Genomic DNA, 24656 nt, shown 5'->3' on the forward strand with positions numbered 1-24656 from the left:
TTGTGACTGTACGAGCATTTCAGGGTTGTGCACCTTAGGGGTATATTCAATAAGAGTCGGATTCATTCTGACAGGGGTTGTCGGATCCATTCCGACAACTGCATATCAATGGACGACCAAATCCGACTGTCGGATTTGGCCGTACACAGGGTCCTGTCAGGCTGCGGCTATCTGCGGATACGCTGACAGCAGCGGCCAGGGGAGCAGAGATCAGCGGCCGTGAGCGGGAGGGGCTGGCTGCGGGGGACATGTGTGAAGCGGTGGGGGGAGGCACTGTAAGGAGAGAGGTGCCTGGCCAGGGACGGCCAAGCACCTCTCTCCCTGCAGCGCCTCCCCCCGCCGCCACAGACATGTCCCCTGCAGTCAGCTCCCCCACCCCACCCCCCAGCTGCTGGCCGTCGATCTCGACTCCCTAGCCGCCCACAGCTCCGCTCCTCACCTCAATCCGACTTGGTTTCAAGTCGGATTGAGTTTGTCGGAAAGGGGGCCAAAACCTGTCGGATTTGGCCCCATTTCCGACCGAAGCACGTGGATCGGCGTCTATTCTGCCGATCCACGTGTTTTCCGACTTGTCAGCCCCTATTGAATAGGTCGGAACCCCTTCCGACCTATTTCTGTCGGAAGCTGTTGTCTTTCCGACAGTTATTGAATACAACCCTTAGGGGGAGATTCAAATGTTTGAAAAGTCGGTTGGGTGTATTTTCCTGTCTATTAGATAGGAAAAACAGACTCCTAACTGACTTTTCAAACATCTGAATCTCCCCCTTAGTCTTTACTCGGCAGCCTCTAGGAGGCAACTGTGGGTCAACAATGCAAATGCACCCAAGAGAGCTGTTTTATGGGTGCATCATTACTATATGTCTTTCATATGCATAGTGGATGCCAAATGCCATTTCTTCACCTTTAGAAAATATGGAGTAGGTGTAAGTGCAGATGACGCATGTCTGCTCTCACTGACTAAAGAGTGGGGCGATAGGATTGCATACAGTAGATGCATGCGGCTCTACGTGAGCATTAGCATTTCTCTGACGTCCTAGTGGATGCTGGGAACTCCGTAAGGACCATGGGGAATAGCGGCTCCGCAGGAGACTGGGCACAAAAAGTAAAAGCTTTAGACTAGCTGGTGTGCACTGGCTCCTCCCCCTATGACCCTCCTCCAAGCCTCAGTTAGATTTTTGTGCCCGAACGAGAAGGGTGCAAGCTAGGTGGCTCTCCTGAGCTGCTTAGAAGTAAAAGTTTAAATAGGTTTTTTATTTTCAGTGAGTCCTGCTGGCAACAGGCTCACTGCATCGTGGGACTAAGGGGAGAAGAAGCGAACTCACCTGACTGCAGAGTGGATTGGGCTTCTTGGCTACTGGACATTAGCTCCAGAGGGACGATCACAGGTTCAGCCTGGATGGGTCCCGGAGCCGCGCCGCCGGCCCCCTTACAGAGCCAGAAGAGCGAAGAGGTCCGGAGAAAGCGGCGGCAGAAGACGTTCCTGTCTTCAAATAAGGTAGCGCACAGCACTGCAGCTGTGCGCCATTGCTCTCAGCACACTTCACACTCCGGTCACTGAGGGTGCAGGGCGCTGGGGGGGGAGCGCCCTGAGACGCAATAAAAACGATATATATAAACCTTATATGGCTAAAAAAAATGCATCACATATAGCTCCTGGGCTATATGGATGCATTTATCCCCTGCCAGTTTCCTGAAAAAAGCGGGAGAAAAGGCCGCCGTGAAGGGGGCGGAGCCTTTCTCCTCAGCACACAAGCGCCATTTTCTTTCACAGCTCCGCTGGAAGGACGGCTCCCTGACTCTCCCCTGCAGTCCTGCACTACAGAAACAGGGTAAAACAGAGAGGGGGGCACTATTGGCAGCTAATATATAAATACAGCAGCTATAACAGGGAGTAACACTTATATAAGGTTATCCCTGTATATATATAGCGCTCTGGTGTGTGCTGGCAAACTCTCCCTCTGTCTCCCCAAAGGGCTAGTGGGGTCCTGTCCTCTATCAGAGCATTCCCTGTGTGTGTGCTGGGTGTCGGTTCGATTGTGTCGACATGTATGAGGAGGAAAATGATGTGGAAGCAGAGCAATTGCCTGTGTTAGTGATGTCACCCCCTAGGGAGTCGACACCTGACTGGATGGTAGTAATTAAAGAATTACGTGACAATGTCAGCACTTTGCAAAAAACTGTTGACGACATGAGACAGCCGACAAATCAATTAGTGCCTGTTCAGGCGTCTCAGACACCGTCAGGGGCGCTAAAACGCCCGTTACCTCAGATGGTCGACACAGACCCTGACACGGATACTGAATCCAGTGTCGACGGTGACGAGACAAACGTAATGTCCAGTAGGGCCACACGTTACATGATCACGGCAATGAAGGAGGCATTGAACATTTCTGACACTACAAGTACCACAAAAAAGGGTATTATGTGGGGTGTGAAAAAACTACCAGTGGTTTTTCCTGAGTCAGATGAATTAAATGAGGTGTGTGATAAAGCGTGGGTTTCCCCCGATAAAAAACTGCTCATTTCTAATAAATTATTGGCACTATACCCTTTCCCGCCAGAGGTTAGGGCACGTTGGGAAACACCCCCTAGGGTAGATAAGGCGCTCACACGCTTATCAAAACAAGTGGCGTTACCGTCTCCTGATACGGCCGCTCTCAAGGAACCAGCTGATAGAAGGCTGGAAAATATCTTAAAAGGTATATACACACATACCGGTGTTATACTGCGACCAGCGATCGCCTCAGCCTGGATGTGCAGCGCTGGAGTGGCTTGGTCGGATTCCCTGACTGAAAATATTGATACCCTGGATAGGGACAGTATATTATTAACTATAGAGCATTTGAAGGATGCATTACTATATATGCGAGATGCACAGAGGGATATTTGCACCCTGGCATCTAGAGTAAATGCGATGTCCATTTCTGCCAGAAGAACGTTATGGACGCGACAGTGGTCAGGTGATGCGGATTCCAAACTACATATGGAAGTATTGCCGTATAAAGGGGAGGAGTTATTTGGGGTCGGTCTATCGGACCTGGTGGCCACAGCAACTGCTGGAAAATCCACCTTTTTACCCCAGGTCACCTCTCAGCAGAAAAAGACACCGTCTTTTCAAACCCAGTCCTTTCGTCCCTATAAGGGCAAGAGGGAAAAAGGCTGCTCGTTCCTGCCCCGGGGCAGAGGAAGGGGAAAAAGACTGCACCATGCAGCCTCTTCCCAGGAGCAGAAGCCCTCCCCCGCTTCTGCCAAGTCCTCAGCATGACGCTGGGGCTCTGCAAGCAGACTCGGCACGGTGGGGGGCCGTCTCAAGAATTTCAGCGCGCAGTGGGCTCACTCGCAAGTGGACCCCTGGATCCTGCAGGTAGTATCACAGGGGTACAAATTGGAATTCGAGACGTCTCCCCCTCGCCGGTTCCTGAAGTCTGCTCTACCAACGTCTCCCTCCGACAGGGAGGCAGTATTGGAAGCTATTCACAAGCTGTATTCCCAGCAGGTGATAATCAAGGTACCCCTCCTACAACAGGGAAAGGGGTATTATTCCACGCTGTTTGTGGTACCGAAGCCGGACGGCTCGGTGAGACCAATTTTAAATCTAAAATCTTTGAACACTTACATAAAAAGGTTCAAATTCAAGATGGAGTCACTCAGAGCAGTGATAGCGAACCTGGAAGAAGGGGACTATATGGTATCTCTAGACATCAAGGATGCTTATCTCCATGTCCCAATCTACCCTTCTCACCAAGGGTACCTCAGGTTTGTGATACAAAACTGTCATTATCAGTTTCAGACGCTGCCGTTTGGATTGTCCACGGCACCCCGGGTCTTTACCAAGGTAATGGCCGAAATGATGATTCTTCTTCGAAGAAAAGGCGTATTAATTATCCCTTACTTGGACGATCTCCTGATAAGGGCAAGGTCCAGGGAACAGTTAGAGGTCGGAGTAGCACTATCTCAGGTAGTGCTACGTCAGCATGGGTGGATTCTAAATATCCCAAAATCACAGCTGATTCCGACAACACGTCTACTGTTCCTAGGGATGATTCTGGACACAGTCCAGAAAAAGGTGTTTCTCCCGGAGGAGAAGGCCAGGGAGTTATCCGAGCTAGTCAGGAACCTCCTAAAACCAGGACAAGTGTCAGTGCATCAGTGCACGAGAGTCCTGGGAAAAATGGTGGCTTCTTACGAAGCGATTCCATTCGGAAGATTCCATGCAAGAACTTTTCAGTGGGATCTGCTGGACAAATGGTCCGGATCGCATCTTCAGATGCATCAGCGGATAACCCTATCTCCAAGGACAAGGGTATCTCTCCTGTGGTGGTTACAGAAGGCTCATCTTCTAGAGGGCCGCAGATTCGGCATTCAGGATTGGATGCTGGTAACCACGGATGCCAGCCTGAGAGGCTGGGGAGCAGTCACACAGGGAAGAAATTTCCAGGGCTTGTGGTCAAGCATGGAAACGTCTCTTCACATAAATATCCTAGAGCTAAGGGCCATTTACAATGCCCTAAGTCAAGCAAGGCCTCTGCTTCAGGGTCAACCGGTATTGATCCAGTCGGACAACATCACGGCTGTCGCCCACGTAAACAGACAGGGCGGCACAAGAAGCAGGAGGGCAATGGCAGAAGCTGCAAGGATTCTCCGCTGGGCGGAAAATCATGTGATAGCACTGTCAGCAGTGTTCATTCCGGGAGTGGACAACTGGGAAGCAGACTTCCTCAGCAGACACGACCTCCACCCGGGGGAGTGGGGACTTCATCCAGAAGTCTTCCAAGTGATTGTAAACCGTTGGGAAAAACCAAAGGTGGACATGATGGCGTCCCGTCTCAACAAGAAACTGGACAGATATTGCGCCAGGTCAAGGGACCCTCAGACAATAGCGGTGGACGCTCTGGTAACTCCGTGGGTGTTCCAGTCGGTATATGTGTTCCCTCCTCTTCCTCTCATACCAAAAGTACTGAGAATCATAAGAAGGAGAGGAGTAAGAACGATACTCGTGGCTCCGGATTGGCCAAGAAGAACTTGGTACCCGGAGCTGCAAGAGATGCTCACGGAGGACCCGTGGCCTCTACCTCTAAGGAAGGACCTGCTCCAGCAGGGACCTTGTCTGTTCCAAGACTTACCGCGGCTGCGTTTGACGGCATGGCGGTTGAATGCCGGATCCTGAAGGAAAAAGGCATTCCAGATGAAGTCATCCCTAGCCTGATCAAGGCCAGGAAGGATGTAACTGCAAAACATTATCATCGCATTTGGCGAAAATATGTTGCGTGGTGTGAGGCCAAGAAGGCCCCTACGGAGGAATTTCAACTGGGTCATTTCCTACATTTCCTGCAAGCAGGATTGTCTATGGGCCTAAAATTAGGATCCATTAAGGTTCAAATTTCGGCCCTGTCGATCTTCTTCCAGAAAGAACTGGCTTCAGTGCCTGAAGTTCAGACGTTTGTCAAAGGGGTACTGCATATACAGCCTCCTTTTGTGCCTCCAGTGGCACCTTGGGATCTCAATGTAGTTTTAGGGTTCCTAAAATCACATTGGTTTGAACCACTTGCCACAGTGGATTTGAAATATCTCACATGGAAAGTGGTAATGCTGTTGGCCCTGGCTTCAGCCAGGCGCGTATCAGAATTGGCGGCTTTATCCTATAAAAGCCCTTACCTGATATTTCATTCGGATAGGGCGGAATTGAGGACTCGTCCTCAATTTCTCCCTAAGGTGGTTTCAGCGTTTCACATGAATCAACCTATTGTGGTACCTGTGGCTACTAGGGACTTGGAGGACTCCAAGTTGCTGGACGTAGTCAGGGCCCTGAAAATATATGTTTCCAGGACGGCTGGAGTCAGAAAATCTGACTCGCTGTTTATACTGTATGCACCCAACAAGCTGGGTGCTCCTGCTTCTAAGCAGACGATTGCTCGTTGGATTTGTAGTACAATTCAACTTGCACATTCTGTGGCAGGCCTGCCACAGCCAAAATCTGTAAAAGCCCATTCCGCAAGGAAGGTGGGCTCATCTTGGGCGGCTGCCCGAGGGGTCTCGGCTTTACAACTTTGCCGAGCAGTTACTTGGTCAGGGGCAAACACGTTTGCTAAATTCTACAAATTTGATACCCTGGCTGAGGAGGACCTGGAGTTCTCTCATTCGGTGCTGCAGAGTCATCCGCACTCTCCCGCCCGTTTGGGAGCTTTGGTATAATCCCCATGGTCCTTACGGAGTTCCCAGCATCCACTAGGACGTCAGAGAAAATAAGAATTTACTTACCGATAATTCTATTTCTCATAGTCCGTAGTGGATGCTGGGCGCCCATCCCAAGTGCGGATTGTCTGCAATACTTGTATATAGTTATTGTTACAAACAAATCGGGTTGTTTATTGTTGGAAGCCATCTGAAAAGATGGCTTCCAACAATAAACAACCCGATTTGTTTGTAACAATAACTATATACAAGTATTGCAGACAATCCGCACTTGGGATGGGCGCCCAGCATCCACTACGGACTATGAGAAATAGAATTATCGGTAAGTAAATTCTTATTTTCTCTGACGTCCTAGTGGATGCTGGGAACTCCGTAAGGACCATGGGGATTATACCAAAGCTCCCAAACGGGCGGGAGAGTGCGGATGACTCTGCAGCACCGGTTACTCCTACGGTTATCATACTGTTAACTGGGTTCAGATCACGAGTTGTACGGTGTGATTGGTGTGGCTGGTATGAGTCTTACCCGGGATTCAAGATCCTTCCTTATTATGTACGCTCGTCCGGGCACAGTATCCTAACTGAGGCTTGGAGGAGGGTCATAGGGGGAGGAGCCAGTGCACACCAGCTAGTCTAAAGCTTTTACTTTTTGTGCCCAGTCTCCTGCGGAGCCGCTATTCCCCATGGTCCTTACGGAGTTCCCAGCATCCACTACGGACTATGAGAAATAGAATTATCGGTAAGTAAATTCTTATTTTCCTTATGTAGTGAGAATCAGGCCCTGAATTTTAGTAAGTAAACTTATGAGCAGGTTAATTCACCATGGATTATGGATTATGCACATGAATCCTTGCTATGAGGGTTTCATATAGAATGGGGTGTGGATCATTGGGTCGCCCCTGTCTTGGATGACAGTCACTAGATCGACCACTTTTGGTTGACACCTGAAAAAGGTCATCATGGACTGAAGGTCGTCATGAAAAAGGTTGGAACAGAAAAAGGTCAACATGAACTTTTTATTTTTTATTTTTTTGGTGTCATTTACTCCATAACATAAACAGTTAGTGCACCTCGTCCCCTCGCATGATTCTCTTTGCTCGCCATGCTTTGGGCAAGGTTACTATTCCCAATCATAATCCAGGTCGATCGTAAAGTATAAAAAAGTTCTAAAAGTGAAAAACTAATGTTGACCTTTTCCTGTGTCGACTTTTGTCATATCGACATTGGAACCATGTCAGCCTAATGCATGTCGATCAGTCGTGTTCAACCTAACAACCGCATACCGTAGAATGGAATGCTTTGAACTGCTAAACCTTGTGACAGAGGGCACCAGCTTTCTTCTATAGATGGAGCCCTAAGCATAGGAAATGCCACCCCTCGAGGGCTAGCAGCTGTTTTGCAGTGATGAAGTTGCCTTGTCAGTGCAGTCTAGATGAATACTCCAGCACAAGCTGTATAGCTGGAGCTCATATGCATTATTGTTGTTGAACAGCCCTGCATATTTTTGTCCTGAGGTCAATGCTGAATGTTTATCTACTTTGAAGAAATTAACACAACTGTCTTTCCCTGTTTATTTAGCTTTATTGTTTGGGTGGATATTCCAGTAAAAGTAGCCTACAGCATTTTCGTTGTTAATGGTCTTTGGCAGGACAAAACTGAATATATAGTATCTGCCTTTTTTAGGAACTTACAGTACTTGTATTTTTATTTTTTCGGCTTAGTGAATTTAGTGTAATGTCATTGTCTTGTGTATTTTGATGAATAGGTATTCACTCTCCATTCTGACTTTCCATTCATTTCAGGCTGAAACTCTGGCGCCCTCTTCTGCAGCCATGGAGCAGTTCAAAGACAACTACACATCTTTTGCCACAGCTGTGGACTGCACAAGGCATCAACTGCCTATAAAAGATATCCATGTTATTGGCACCCGTCAGAAATACCTGGGTATTCAGAACTAACATGGCTTGTTGCTTCGACTTGTTTCCTATCTTTTTATTTTCATTTTCTTTGTTTTATTCTTGCAACTGATCTTTCTGTCTCTACTTATTTCACTGTTCATTTGACCTAATAATCAGCAAGTACACTGCGGCCGTCCACAGCAATGTCAGTCTGTTTTCTATTTCTGGCAAAATAATGAAGCTTCATGTCTTCCAGTTGCAATTAGCCCCCTGCATAGCAACTGTTTTTTATTCTTGTTTTATGGCATGTTGGACTGGAAACAAAAAGGCTGTGTGTACTTTAATTTGTTGCCTTTCTGCCTGAGTGGAGCTGTTAGAAGTTTTGAAATTCTGGGCATAACTTTGCACAGTCCTGTCTCCCACACTTTGTATACAGCACTGAGAAACTTCTTTCATGCTGAAGTATTGTGCAACAGTGCTGTCTTTGCACGTTATTCACACACATTCCGCACCTAGTTCAAAGCAGAAATACACCAACTGTGTTTTATTTTTTATTTAAGTATTTTTAATATTACCTAACAATGTAATGCCACGGTATATGAAGTGTCATCATGTTAGCTGAGCAGCACCTCATACAATTTTGTACCTTTTACAGATAGTGGGGCAGATGTATTAAGCCTGGAGAAATGATAAAGCAGTGATAAGTGCAAGGTGAAAAAGCACCAGCCAATCCGCTCCAATATGTAAATGTACAGTTAGGCTGGTGCGTTATCACCTTGCACTTATCACTGCTTTTTCACTTCTGCAGGCTTAATACATCTGCCCCAGTGTCAGTAGTCCTACTGATCTATAGTTTTTATAAGTTTTGGTTTAGCTCATGAATAACTGCTTTCACTAGAAGAGAGGAAACACATTAAAACCCACATCCAGTGTATACTGGCACATACAGTTAATATTTTAACAATGGTACATAGGGAATAACTTTTCAATAAGTTTTCTATAATACATTCAATAGTGATGCCTGTTGCGTAGTCCTTTTGCTTCAGTGCATTGTATACTGTGTACGTACACACCTATGATATTGAGTCACAATTATTTCTCTATCGTCCTAGTGGATGCTGGGGTTCCTGAAAGGACCATGGGGAATAGCGGCTCCGCAGGAGACAGGGCACAAAAAGTAAAGCTTTAGGATCAGGTGGTGTGCACTGGCTCCTCCCCCTATGACCCTCCTCCAAGCCTCAGTTAGATTTTTGTGCCCGGCCGAGAAGGGTGCAATCTAGGTGGCTCTCCTAAAGAGCTGCTTAGAAAAGTTTAGCTTAGGTTTTTTATTTTACAGTGAGTCCTGCTGGCAACAGGATCACTGCAACGAGGGACTTAGGGGAGAAGAAGTGAACTCACCTGCGTGCAGGATGGATTGGCTTCTTTGGCTACTGGACATTAGCTCCAGAGGGACGATCACAGGTACAGCCTGGATAGTCACCGGAGCCTCGCCGCCGGCCCCCTTGCAGATGCTGAAACAAGAAGAAGGTCCAGAATCGGCGGCATGAAGACTCCTCAGTCTTCTTAAGGTAGCGCACAGCACTGCAGCTGTGCGCCATTTCCTCTCAGCACACTTCACACGGCAGTCACTGAGGGTGCAGGGCGCTGGAAGGGGGGCGCCCTGGGAGGCAATGAAAACCTATTTTTGGCTAAAAATACCTCACATATAGCCTCCGGGGGCTATATGGAGATATTTAACCCCTGCCAGAATCCGTTAAGAGCGGGAGGCGAGGCCGCCGAAAAAGGGGCGGGGCCTATCTCCTCAGCACACAGCGCCATTTTCCCTCACAGAAAGGCTGGAGGGAAGGCTCCCAGGATCTCCCCTGCACTGCACTACAGAAACAGGGTTAAAACAGAGAGGGGGGGCACTAATTTGGCGTTAGAAATATATAAAAAAGATGCTATAAGGGAAAACACTTATATAAGGTTGTCCCTATATAATTATAGCGTTTTTGGTGTGTGCTGGCAAACTCTCCCTCTGTCTCTCCAAAGGGCTAGTAGGTCCTGTCCTCTATCAGAGCATTCCCTGTGTGTGTGCTGTGTGTCGGTACGTGTGTGTCGACATGTATGAGGACGATGTTGGTGAGGAGGCGGAGCAATTGCCTGTAATGGTGATGTCACTCTCTAGGGAGTCGACACCGGAATGGATGGCTTATTTAGGGAATTACGTGATAATGTCAACACGCGGCAAGGTCGGTTGACGACATGAGGCGGCCGACAAACAATTAGTACCGGTCCAGACGTCTCAAAAACACCGTCAGGGGTTTTAAAACGCCCGTTTACTTTAGTCGGTCGACACAGACAGGGACACTGAATCCAGTGTCGACGGTGAATAAACAAACGTATTCCTTATTAGGGCCACACGTTAAGGGCAATGAAGGAGGTGTTACATATTTCTGATACTACAAGTACCACAAAAGAGGGTATTATGTGGGATGTGAAAAAACTACTGTAGTTTTTCCTGAATCAGATAAGGCGGTACCGTCTATAGATAGGGCCGTCCTCAAGGAGCCAGCTGACAGGAGGCTGGAAAATATCATAAAAAGTATATACACACATACTGGTGTTATACTGCGACCAGCGATCGCCTCAGCCTGGATGTGCAGAGCTGGGGTGGCTTGGTCGGATTCCCTGACTAAAAATATTGATACCCTTGACAGGATCAGTATTTTATTGACTATAGAGCATTTAAAGGATGCATTTCTATATATGCGAGATGCACAGAGGGATATTTGCACTCTGGCATCAAGAGTAAGTGCGATGTCCATATCTGCCAGAAGATGTTTATGGACACGACAGTGGTCAGGTGATGCAGATTCCAAACGGCACAAAGGTGTATTGCCGTATAAAGGAAGAGGAGTTATTTGGGGTCGGTCCATCGGACCTGGTGGCCACGGCAACTGCTGAAAAATCCACCGTTTTTTACCCTAAGTCACATCTCTGCAGAAAAAGACACCGTCTTTTCAGCTTCAGTCCTTTCGTCCCTATAAGAGTCATATCTGCCCAGGGATAGAGGAAAGGGAAGAAGACTGCAGCAGGCAGCCCATTCCCAGGAACAGAAGCGTTCCACCGCTTCTGACAAGCTCTCAGCATGACGCTGAGACCGTACAGGACCCCTGGATCCTACAAGTAGTATCCCAGGGGTACAGATTGGAATGTCGAGACGTTTCCCCTGCGCAGGCTCCTGAAGTCTGCTTTACCAAGGTCTCCCTCCGACAAGGAGGCAGTATGGGAAACAATTCACGAGCTGTATTCCCAGCAGGTGATAATTAAATTACCCCTCCTACAACAAGAAAAGGGGTATTATTCCACACTATATTGTGGTACTGAAGCCAGAAGGCTAGGTGAGACCTATTCTAAATCTAAAAAAATTTGAACACTTACAAAGGTTCAAATCAAGATGGAGTCACTCAGAGCAGTGATAACGAACCGGGAAGAAGGGGACTATATGGTGTCCCGAGACATCAGGGATGCTTACCTCCATGTCCCAAATTTGCCCTTATCACTAAGGGTACCTCAGGTTCGTGGTACAGAACTGTCACTATCAGTTTCAGACGCTGCCGTTTGGATTGTCCACGGCACCCCGGGTCTTTACCAAGGTAATGGCCGAAATGATGGTTCTTCTTCGAAGAAAAGGCGTCTTAATTATCCCTTACTTGGACGATCTCCTGATAAGGGCAAAGTCCAGGGAACAGTTGGAGGTCGGAGTAGCACTATCTCGGATACTGTTACAACAGCAGGGGTGGATTCTAAATATTCCAAAATCGCAGCTGATCCCGACAACAAGTCTCCTGTGCTTAGGGATGATTCTGGACACAGTCCAGAAAAAGGTGTTTCTCCCGGAAGAGAAAGCCAGGGAGTTATCCGAGCTAGTCAGGAACCTCCTAAAATCAGTGCATAATTGCACAAGGGCCATGGTAAAAAAATGGTGACTTCCTTCGAAGCAATTCCAGTCGGCAGATTTCATGCAAGAACTTTTCAGTGGGATCTGCTGGACAAATGGTCCGGATCGCATCTTCAGATGCATCAGCGGATAACCCTATATCCAAGGACAAGGGTGTCTCTCCTGTGGTGGTTAGAGTGCTCATCTTCTAGAGGGCCGCAGATTCGGCATTCAGTTTTGGATGTTGGTGACCACGGAGGCCAGCCCGAGAGGCTGGGGAGCAGTCACACAAGGAAAAAATTTCCAGGGAGTGTGATCAAGTCTGGAGACTTTTCTCCACATAAATATAGCTAAGGGTAAATTTATAATGCTCTAAGCTTAGCAAGACCTCTGCTTCAAGGTCAGCCGGTATTGATCCAGTGGGATAAAACATCACGGCAGTCGCCCACGTAAATAGACAGGGCGGCACAAGAAGCAGGAGGGCAGTGGCAAAAACTGCAAGGACTTTTCGCTGGGCGGAAAATCATGTGATAGCACTGTCAGCAGTGTTTCATTCCGGGAATGGAAACTGGGAAGCAGACTTCCTCAGTAGGCACGACCTCCACCCGGCAGAGTGGGAACTTCATGGGGAAGTTTTCCACATGATTGTAAACCGTTGGGAATTACCAAAGGTGGACATGATGGCGTCCCGTCTGAACAAAAAACGGGACAGGTATTGCGCCAGGTTAAGAGACCCTCAGGCAATAGCTGTGGACGTTCTGGTAACACCGTGGGTGTACCAGTCGGTGTATGTGTTCCATCCTCTGCTTTTCATACCTAAGGTACTGAGAATTATAAGACGTAGAGGAGTAAGAACTATACTCATGGCTCCGGATTGGCCAAGAAGGACTTGGTACCCGGAACTTCAAGAGATGCTCACAGAGGACTTATGGCCTCTGCCGCTAAGAAGGGACTTGTTTCAGCAAGTACCATGTCTGTTCCAAGACTTACCGCAGCTGCGTTTGACGGCATGGCGGTGGAACGCCGGATCCTAAGGGAAAAGGCATTCAGGAAGAGGTCATTCCTACCCTGGTCAAAGCCAGAAAGGAGGTGACCGCACAACATTATCACCACATGTGGCGAAAATATGTTGCGTGGTGTGAGGCCAGGAAGGCCCCACGAAGAAATTTCAACTCGGTCGATTCCTGCATTTCCTGCAAACAGGAGTGTCTATGGGCCTCAAATTGGGGTCCATTAAGGTTCAAATTTCGGCCCTGTCGATTTTTCTTCCAGAAAGAATTGGCTTCAGTTCCTGAAGTCCAGAAGTTTGTCAAGGGAGTATTGCATATACAACCCCCTTTTGTGCCTCCAGTGGCACTGTGGGATCTCAACGTAGTTCTGGGATTCCTCAAAACACATTGGTTTAAAACCAGTCAAATCTGTGGATTTGAAGCATCTCACATGAAAAGTGAACATGCTCTTGGACCTGGCCTGGACCAGGCGAGTGTCAAATTGGTGGTTTTTTTCTCAAAAAAGCCCATATCTGTTTGTCCATTCGGACAGGGCAGAGCTGCGGACTCGTCCCCAGTTCTCTCCCTAAGGTGGTGTCAGTGTTTCACCTGAACCAGCTTATTGTGGTGTCTTGCGCCTACTTGGGACTTCGAGGACTCCAAGTTGCTAGATGTGGTCAGGGCCCTGAAAATATAGGTTCCAGGACGGCTGGAGTCAGGAAAACTGACTTGCTGTTATCCTGTATGCACCCAACAAACTGGGTGCTCTTGCTTCTAAGCAGACTTTTGCTAGTTGGATGTGTAATACAATTCAGCTTGCACATTCTGTGGCAGGCCTGCCACAGCCAAAATATGTAAATGCCCATTCCACAAGGAAGGTGGGCTCATCTTGGGCGGCTGCCTGAGGGGTCTCGGCTTTACAACTTTGCCGAGCGGCTATTTAGTCAGGGGCAAACACGTTTGTAAAATCCTACAAATTTGATAACCTGGCTAAGGAGGACCTGGAGTTCTCTCATTCGGTGCTGCAGAGTCATCCGCACTCTCCCGCCCGTTTGGGAGCTTTGGTATAATCCCCATGGTCCTTTCAGGAACCCCAGCATCCACTAGGACGATAGAGAAAATAAGAATTTACTTACCGATAATTCTATTTCTCGGAGTCCGTAGTGGATGCTGGGCGCCCATCCCAAGTGCGGATTATCTGCAATACTTGTACATAGTTACAAAAATCGGGTTATTATTGTTGTGAGCCATCTTTCAGAGGCTCCGCTGTTATCATACTGTTAACTGGGTTCAGATCACAGGTTGTACAGTGTGATTGGTGTGGCTGGTATGAGTCTTACCCGGGATTCATAAATCCTTCCTTATTGTGTACGCTCGTCCGGGCACAGTATCCTAACTGAGGCTTGGAGGAGGGTCATAGGGGGAGGAGCCAGTGCACACCACCTGATCCTAAAGCTTTACTTTTTGTGCCCTGTCTCCTGCGGAGCCGCTATTCCCCATGGTCCTTTCAGGAACCCCAGCATCCACTACGGACTCCGAGAAATAGAATTATCGGTAAGTAAATTCTTATTTTTTGTTTTTTCATCTCTGTATACTACAATATAGAGGAGATTCAGAAACCGCTAAGTGCAACTAAATGTCTTCTTGAAGAGACCATGTCTTGCTCAACTGATGTAAATGTAGTGGACTTGTGCAGCACAATCAAGAATTTGCAAGACACTGTGCTCAAGACTGATGGAGAGCTTTCACGGTATGTAAAGACGAGTGTGAAAAGGGTATTTAAACGATCAATGCAAAATTGGTTACATTAAAAGCAAAATGTCAGTTCTAGATTAGATGGACATTAAGGCCGGGATGTAATGAAGTCCGAGTTCAGCGGCCGTGCGGGATGCAGGACAAACTGGGACGTTTTTCTAAAGGGGCAATCATTTAAAAGACATGGTTTAGCCGGCATTCCGCATGGCCACTGAACGTGGACTTCGTTACATCCCGGCCTAAATATCTTCTGTAAAGGTAAGGAGGAAGATGTTCCAACAGGAGCTTCCAACAGTAGGCATATGCTTAAAAGTGCACAAAAAAACAAAAAGCCTTTCTACAGCTTTAACTCTTGTTTGTTACACTATGGCTGAGTAGGCAGTAGATGGTGCATTACCTGCCTACCAGTTTATGAATCCAATGGCTGTGGCTAGTGAGATTTCAGTGTGGTAGAAACATCATCATCCTTTTAGTGACTCTGATATAAATATCTTAGCAACCACATTCTTTCGAGGATATTGATTATGGTGACAGCGATCAGTAGGTAATGGATTGTGCTCAAACAATGAAAGGAGTCCAGTCCATGGTTGGCGACTTTCTGGCTGCCCTCTGCGGGAGGGAGCAGCCAGATCAGCACTGCAAATTGTGGTACAGGGGGTTTGGCTTCAAGCAGGGGGCGGGGAGGAGTGGCAAGGAAGAACAGGCTATGGATGGGGGCATGGCTGTGCTATTGCGACATCTTTATTATTGCTGATATTACTGGCATTGTACGGCGGGGGCGCGGCTATGATGTGCGCTAATTGTGTCATCAGTGACCCGTTCCGTCCACTTTACTCCATAAGCAGGGCGGGCAGGTGGATCCAGGAGACTTGCCTATTTTCCCAGGAGGCCGGGAGCAGCACTTGATAATTTCGGGAGCCTCCCGGCCATACTGGGAGAGTAGGCAAGTATGGTCCAGTCTCACAGGAGTGTCAAATCAAATATAATTTTAGTGTTCCAGGTACTATATCAATATAACTAGACAATGACTTGTCTATGTGTCTAGGATGCAATTGCTATTTCTATACTGTGCATAGACGGTATAGCTAAAGCTGAGCTATAGGTTCTAAGGAGCCAATCCCTTGGTATGATGCTAATATAGACAGGGTGTATTAATAGTCTGAGGGTAATCAATCATACAAATAGTACCAGGAATAAAATAAAATTACTATACACCTAAATTTCTATTTCGTCCTAGAGGATGTTGGGGACACCAAAAGAACTATGGGGTATAGACGGGATCCACAGGAGACATGGGCACTTTAAGACTTTCAAAGGGGCATGACCTGGCTCCTCCTTCTATATCCCTCCCCAGACTCAGTTTAGAAAATGTGCCCTGCGAGACGGAGGCACTCGGGGGAGCTCTACTGAGTTTCTCTGAAAAGACTTATGTTAGGTTTTTTATTTTCAGGGAGGTCTGCTGGCTACAGACTCCCTACTTCGTGGGACTGAGGGGAGAGCAGTCTAGACCCACTTCTGAGTTTCAGGGCTCTGCTGCTGCTAACAGGATGCCTCCGCACCTGAGGGGAGATGAACGCCGGGTACTCCCGGATGCTCGTTTCCACAGCCTGCCGTCACCCCCTTTCAGAGCCAGAAGTCAGAAGACAGGTGAGTATGTAGAAGAAAAGAAGACTTCTCTTCACTAAGACGGCATTACAGAGGTACCGCACAGCGAGTGCACAGTGCGCGCCGGGCTCCCATACAGTACACACCGCTGGGGGGGGGGGGGCGCCCTGGGGAGCCTTTTTACCTCAGAAAAGCTGGCTAGTGGGACTAAAAATGCCTAGGCACAGTGCAAAACCCCCGCCAGGATAAATAAATGTATTTCTCTTACGTCCTAGAGGATGCTGGGGACTCCGTAAGGACCATGGGGTATAGACGGGCTCCGCAGGAGACATGGGCACCTAAAATAACTTTTCCTATGGGTGTGCACTGGCTCCTCCCTCTATGCCCCTCCTCCAGACCTCAGTTAGATTCTGTGCCCAGAGGAGAAGGGTACACTGCAGAGAGCTCTCCTGAGTTTTCTGTGGAAAAAGAATTTTGTTAGGTTTTTTTATTTTGGCAACAGGCTCCCTGCATCGTTGGACTGAGGGGAGAGAAGCAGACCTACTTAACTGATAGGCTCTGCTTCTTAGGCTACTGGACACCATTAGTTCCAGAGGGAGTCGGAACACAGGTCTCACCCTGGGGTTCGTCCCGGAGCCGCGCCGCCGTCCTCCTCACAGATGCCGGAAGATAGAAGCCGGGTGAGTATGAGAAACAAGAAGACATCTCAGGCGGCAGAAGACTTCAGATCTTCATGAGGTAAGGCTGCGCGCCATTGCTCCCATACACAACACACAGACAGCACTGATGGGTTCAGGGCGCAGGGGGGGGCGCCCTGGGCAGCAATAAACCTCGTTTTTGGGCAATAAGGTGCTATTAGGCTGCGGAGGCAGCAAATAGATGAACCCCCGCCATTTTTGTGAAAATTGAAGAGGGACCGAAGCCCGCCGCTGGGGGGGTGGAGCTTGATCCCTCAGCACTAACCGGCGCCATTTTCTCCACAGAGCTGCATGAGAAACGCTGGCTCCCCGGACTCTCCCCTGCTGAACGCTTCAGAGGTTGGAAAAAAGAAAGGGGGGGCACATTGGCGCGCAGTGAGTGGGAAATTGGATATAAATATATATATTTCTCTAACGTCCTAGTGGATGCTGGGGACTCCGTCAGGACCATGGGGATTAGCGGCTCCGCAGGAGACAGGGCACAAAAAGTAAGCTTTTAGGATCACATGGTGTGTACTGGCTCCTCCCCCTATGACCCTCCTCCAAGCCTCAGTTAGGTTTTTGTGCCCGTCCGAGCAGGGTGCAATCTAGGTGGCTCTCTTAAAGAGTTGCTTAGAAAAAGTTTTTAGGTTCTTTATTTTCAGTGAGTCCTGCTGGCAACAGGCTCACTGCTACGAGGGACTTAGGGGAGAGAAGTGAACTCACCTGCGTGCAGGATGGATTGGCTTCTTAGGCTACTGGACACCATTAGCTCCAGAGGGAGTCGGAACACAGGTCTCGCCCTGGGGTTCGTCCCGGAGCCGCGCCGCCGACCCCCCTTGCAGATACTGAAGATTGAAGAGGTCCGGAACCAGGCGGCAGAAGACTTTCAGTCTTCATCAGGTAGCGCACAGCACTGCAGCTGTGCGCCATTGTTGTCAGCACACTTCACACAGCGGTCACGGAGGGTGCAGGGCGCTGGGGGGGGCGCCCTGGGCAGCAATGTATAATACCTGTATGGCGAAAAATACATCACATATAGCCCTTGAGGCTATATGGATGTATTTAACCCCTGCCAGATATCACAAACTCCGGAGAAGAAGCCCGCCGAAAAGGGGGCGGGGCCTATTCTCCTCAGCACACAGCGCCATTTTCCCTCACAGAAATGCTGGTGGGAAGGCTCCCATGCTCTCCCCTGCACTGCACTACAGAAACAGGGTTAAAACAGAGAGGGGGGGCACTGATTTGGCGATATGAATATATATTAAATGCTATAAGGGAGGAACACTTATATAAAGGTTGTCCCTGTATAATTATAGCGTTTTGGTGTGTGCTGGCAAACTCTCCCTCTGTCTCCCCAAAGGGCTAGTGGGTCCTGTCCTCTATCAGAGCATTCCCTATGTGTGTGCTGTATGTCGGTACGTGTGTGTCGACATGTATGAGGAAAATGTTGGTGAGGAGGCGGAGCAAATTGCCTGTAATGGTGATGTCACTCTCTAGGGAGTCGACACCGGAATGGATGGCTTATTTATGGAATTACGTGATAATGTCAACACGCTGCAAGCCGGTTGACGACATGAGACGGCCGGCGATCAAATTAGTACCTGTCCAGGCGTCTCAAACACCGTCAGGGGCTGTAAAACGCCCATTTACCTCACGGACACTGATTTCAGTGTCGACGGTGAAGAAACAAACGTATTTTCCTTTAGGGCCACACGTTAAGGGCAATGAAGGAGGTGTTACATATTTCTGATACTACAAGTACCACAAAAAAGGGTATTATGTGGGATGTGAAAAAACTACCTGTAGTTTTTCCTGAATCAGATAAATTAAATGAAGTGTGTGATGATGCGTGGGTTTCCCCCGATAGAAAATTATTGGCGGTATACCCTTTCCCGCCAGAAGTTAGGGCGCGTTGGGAAACACCCCTTAGGGTGGATAAGGCGCTCACATGCTTATCAGAACAAGTGGCGGTACCATCTACAGATAGGGCCGTACTTAAGGAGCCAGCTGATAGGAGGCTGGAAAATATCCTAAAAAGTATACACACACATGCTGGTGTTATACTCCGACCAGCGATCGCCTCAGCCTGGATGTGCAGAGCTGAGGTGGCTTGGTCGGATTCCCTGACTAAAAATATTGATACCCTTGACAGGGACAGTATTTTATTGACTATAGATGCATTTCTATATATGCGAGATGCGCAGAGGGATATTTGCACTCTGGCATCAAGAGTAAATGCGATGTCCATATCTGCAAGAAGATGTTTATGGACACGACAGTGGTCAGGTGATGCAGATTCCAAACGGCACAAAGATGTATTGCCGTATAAAGGGGAGGAGTTATTTGGGGTCGGTCCATGGGACCTGGTGGCCACGGCAACTGCTGGAAAATCCACCGGTTTTTACCCTAAGTCACATCTCTGCAGAAAAAGACACCGTCTTTTCAGCCTCAGTCCTTTCGTCCCTATAAGAGTCATATCTGCCCAGGGATAGAGGAAAGGGAAGAAGACTGCAGCAGGCAGCCCATTCCCAGGAACAGAAGCCCTCCACCGCTTCTACCAAGTTCTCAGCATGACGCTAGGACCGTACAGGACCCCTGGATCCTACAAGTAGTATCCAAGGGGTACAGATTGGAATGTCGAGACGTTTCCCCCTCGCAGGTTCCTGTAGTCTGCTGTACCAATGTCTCCCTCCGACAGGGAGGCAGTATTGAAAACAATTCACAAGCTGTATTCCCAGCAGGTGATAATAAAATTACCCCTCCTACAACAGGGAAAGGGGTATTATTCCACACTATATTGTGGTACTGAAGCCAGAAGGCTAGGTGAGACCTATTCTAAATCTGAAATATTTGAACACTTACAAAGGTTCAAATCCAGATGGAGTCACTCAGAGCAGTGATAGCGAACCGGGAAGAAGGGGACTATATGGTGTCCCGGGACATCAGGGATGCTTACCTCCATGTCCCAAAATTTGCCTTTCTCACCAAGGGTATCTCAGGTTCGTGGTACAGAACTGTCACTATCCGTTTCAGACGATGCCGTTGGATTGTCCAAGGCACCCCGGGTCCTTACCAAGGTAATGACCGAAATGAGGATTCGTCTTCAAAGAAAATGGACGACCTCCTGATAAGAACAAGGTCCAGAGAACAGTTGGAGGTCGGAGTAGCACTATCTCAAGTAGTTCTACGACAACACGGGTGGATTCTAAATATTCCAAAACCGCAGTTGTTCCGACAAAACGTCTGCTGGTCCTAGGGATGATTCTGGACACAGTCCAGAAAAAGGTGTTTCTCCCAGAGGAGAAAGCCAGGGAGTTATCCGAGCTAATCGGGATCCTGCTAAAACCAGGAAAAGTGTCAGTGCATCATTGCACAAGAGTCCTGGTAAAAATGGTGGCTTATTACGAAGCGATTCCATTCGGCAGATTTCACGCAAGAACTTTTCAGTGGGATCTGCTGGACAAATGGTCCGGATCGCATCTTCAGATGCATCAGCGGATAACCCTATATCCAAGGACAAGGGTGTCTCTCCTGTGGTGATTACAGAGTGCTCATCTTCTAGAGGGCCGTAGATTCGGCATTCAGGATTGGATGCTGGTGACCACGGAGGCCAGCCTGAGAGGCTGGGGAGCAGTCACACAGGGAAAAAATTTCCAGGGAGTGTGATCAAGTCTGGAGAATTCTCTCCACATAAATATACTGGAGCTAAGAGCAAATTTATAATGCTCTAAACTTAGCAAGACTTCAAGGTCAGCCGGTATTGATCCAGTGGGATAACATCACGGCAGTCGCCCACGTAAACAGAAAGGGCGGCACAAGAAGCAGGAGGGCAGTGGCAAAACTGCAAGGATTTTTCGCTAGGCGGAAAATCATGTGATAGCACTGTCAGCAGTGTTCATTCCGGGAGTGGACGACTGGGAAGCAGACTTCCTCAGCAGGCACGACCTCCACCCGGGAGAGTGAGAACTTCATAGGGAAGTTTTCTCTATCGTCCTAGTGGATGCTGGGGTTCCTGAAAGGACCATGGGGATAGCGGCTCCGCAGGAGACAGGGCACAAAAAGTAAAGCTTTTTCCGATCAGGTGGTGTGCACTGGCTCCTCCCCCTATGACCCTCCTCCAGACTCCAGTTAGATTTTGTGCCCGGCCGAGAAGGGTGCAATCTAGGTGGCTCTCCTAAAGAGCTGCTTAGAAAAAGTTTAGCTAGGTTTTTTATTTTACAGTGATTCCTGCTGGCAACAGGATCACTGCAGCGAGGGACTGAGGGGAGAAGGAGTCAACTCACCTGCGTGCAGGATGGATTGGCTTCTTGGCTACTGGACATCAAGCTCCAGAGGGACGATCACAGGTACAGCCTGGATGGTCACCGGAGCCGCGCCGCCGGCCCCCTTGCAGATGCTGAAGACAGAAGAGGTCCAGAATCGGCGGCTGAAGACTCCTGCAGTCTTCTAAAGGTAGCGCACAGCACTGCAGCTGTGCGCCATTTTCCTCTCAGCACACTTCACACGGCAGTCACTGAGGGTGCAGGGCGCTGGGAGGGGGGCGCCCTGGGAGGCAAATGAGTACCTATAAAGGCTAAAAATACCTCACATATAGCCCTAGAGGCTATATGGAGATATTTAACCCCTGCCTAATTTTTCTAAATAGCGGGAGACGAGCCCGCCGGAAAAGGGGCGGGGCCTATCTCCTCAGCACACGGTGCCATTTCCTCTCACAGCTCCGCTGGTCAGGACGGCTCCCAAGTCTCTCCCCTGCACTGCACTACAGAAACAGGGTAAAACAGAGAGGGGGGGCACATTTATGGCGATATTTTTATAAACAAAGCAGCTATAAGGGAGCACTTATTATAAGGCTATCCCTGATATATATATAGCGCTTTTGGTGTGTGCTGGCAAACTCTCCCTCTGTCTCCCCAAAGGGCTAGTGGGTCCTGTCTTCATTAGGAGCATTCCCTGTGTGTCTGCTGTGTGTCGGTACGTGTGTGTCGACATGTATGAGGACGATATTGGTGTGGAGGCGGAGCAATTGCCAAATATGAGGATGTCACCCCCTAGGGAGTCGACACCAGAATGGATGCCTTTATTTATGGAACTACGGGATAGTGTCAACACGCTAAAGCAGTCGTTTGACGACATGAGACGGCCGGACAATCAATTAGTGCCTGTCCAGGCGACTCAAACACCGTCAGGGGCTGTGAAACGCCCTTTGCCTCAGTCGGTCGACACAGACCCAGACACAGGCGATGACTCCAGTGGTGACGGTGACGAATCAACCGTATTTTCCAGTAGGGCCACACGTTATATGATTTTGGCAATGAAGGAGGCGTTACATTTAGCTGATACTACAGGTACCACTAAACAGGGTATTATGTGGGGTATGAAAAAACTACCTATTGTTTTTCCTGAATCAGAAGAACTAAATGACGTGTGTAATGAAGCGTGGGTTGCCCCTGATAAAAAGCTGATAATTTCAAAGAAATTATTGGCATTATACCCTTTCCCGCCAGAGGTTAGGGAGCGCTGGGAAACACCTCCTACGGTGGACAAGGCGCTAACACGCTTATCTAAACAAGTGGCGTTACCCTCTCCTGAGACGGCCGCACTTAAAGATCCATCAGATAGGAGGATGGAAAATATCCAAAAAAGTATATACACACATGCAGGTGTTATACTACGACCAGCTGTAGCGACTGCCTGGATGGGCAGTGCGGGGGTAGTTTGGTCAGAGTCCCTGATTGAAAATATTGATACCCTGGACAGGGACAATATTTTACTGTCGTTAGAACAAATAAAGGATGCATTTCTTTATATGCGTGATGCACAGAGGGATATATGCACACTGGCATCACGGGTAAGTGCTATGTCCATTTCGGCCAGAAGAGCTTTATGGACGCGACAGTGGACAGGCGATGCGGATTCAAAACGGCATATGGAAGTTTTGCCGTATAAAGGGGAGGAGTTATTTGGAGTCGGTCTATCAGATTTGGTGGCCACGGCTACAGCCGGGAAATCCACCTTTCTACCTCAAGTCACTCCCCAACAGAAAAAGGCACCGACTTTTCAACCGCAGCCCTTTCGTTCCTTTAAAAATAAGAGAGCAAAGGGCTATTCATATCTGCCACGAGGCAAAGGTCGAGGGAAGAGACAGCAACACGCAGCTCCTTCCCAGGATCAGAAGCCCTCCCCGGCTTCTACAAAAGCCTCAGCATGACGCTGGGGCTTCTCAAGCGGACTCGGGGACGGTGGGGGGTCGTCTCAAAAATTACAGCGCGCAGTGGGCTCACTCGCAAGTAGATCCCTGGATCCTGCAGATAATATCTCAGGGATACAGGTTGGAATTAGAGACAGATCCACCTCGCCGTTTCCTGAAGTCTGCTTTACCAACGTCCCCCTCCGAAAGGGAGACGGTTTTGGAAGCCATTCACAAGCTGTACTCTCAGCAGGTGATAGTCAAGGTACCTCTTCTGCAACAAGGGAAGGGGTATTATTCCACTCTTTTTGTGGTACCGAAGCCGGATGGCTCGGTAAGGCCTATTCTAAATCTGAAGTCCTTGAACCTGTACATAAAGAAGTTCAAGTTCAAAATGGAGTCACTCAGAGCAGTGATAGCGAACCTGGAAGAGGGGGACTTTATGGTATCCTTGGACATCAAGGATGCGTATCTCCACGTTCCAATTTACCCCTCACACCAGGGGTACCTCAGGTTCGTTGTACAAAACTGTCACTATCAGTTTCAGACGCTGCCGTTCGGATTGTCCACGGCACCTCGGATCTTTACAAAGGTAATGGCCGAGATGATGATTCTTCTTCGAAGAAAAGGCGTATTAATTATCCCATACTTGGACGATCTCCTAATAAGGGCGAGATCCAGAGAACAGCTAGAGATGGGATTAGCACTGTCTCAAGAAGTGCTAAAACAGCACGGGTGGATTCTGAATATTCCAAAATCCCAGTTAATGCCGACAACTCGTCTGCTGTTCCTAGGGATGATTCTGGACACGGTTCAGAAAAAGGTTTTTCTCCCGGAGGAAAAAGCCAAGGAGTTATCCGAGCTTGTCAGGAACCTCCTAAAACCAGGAAAGGTGTCTGTACATCAATGCACAAGAGTCCTGGGAAAAATGGTGGCTTCTTACGAAGCGATTCCATTCGGCAGATTCCACGCAAGAATTTTCCAAAGGGATCTGTTGGACAAATGGTCAGGGTCGCATCTTCAGATGCACCTGCGGATAACCCTGTCTCCAAGGACAAGGGTGTCTCTTCTGTGGTGGTTGCAGAGTGCTCATCTATTGGAGGGCCGCAGATTCGGCATACAGGATTGGATCCTGGTGACCACGGACGCCAGCCTGAGAGGCTGGGGAGCAGTCACACAAGGAAGAAACTTCCAGGGAGTATGGACGAGCCTGGAAACGTCTCTTCACATAAACATTCTGGAACTAAGAGCAATATACAATGCTCTAAGCCAGGCAGAACCTCTGCTTCAGGGAAAACCGGTGTTGATCCAGTCGGACAACATCACGGCAGTCGCCCATGTGAACAGACAGGGCGGCACAAGAAGCAGGAGTGCAATGGCAGAAGCTGCAAGGATTCTTCGCTGGGCAGAGAATCATGTGATAGCACTC

The 24656-nt window shown here is 48.5% G+C and overlaps 1 protein-coding gene across 1 annotated transcript in view; it reads left to right on the top strand.

Moving 5' to 3' along the window:
- HAUS8 (HAUS augmin like complex subunit 8) overlaps positions 1-24656 on the top strand; it is a 304443-nt gene that overhangs the window by 215686 nt on the left and 64101 nt on the right. Inside the window, exons 9-10 of the mRNA XM_063914496.1 lie at positions 7994-8135; positions 14606-14750. Coding sequence (XP_063770566.1) covers positions 7994-8135; positions 14606-14750 — 287 coding nt within the window. The remainder of the gene's footprint in view (positions 1-7993; positions 8136-14605; positions 14751-24656) is intronic.

Source organism: Pseudophryne corroboree, chromosome 1 (assembly GCF_028390025.1).
Source record: "Pseudophryne corroboree isolate aPseCor3 chromosome 1, aPseCor3.hap2, whole genome shotgun sequence".
Taxonomy (NCBI): domain Eukaryota; kingdom Metazoa; phylum Chordata; class Amphibia; order Anura; family Myobatrachidae; genus Pseudophryne; species Pseudophryne corroboree.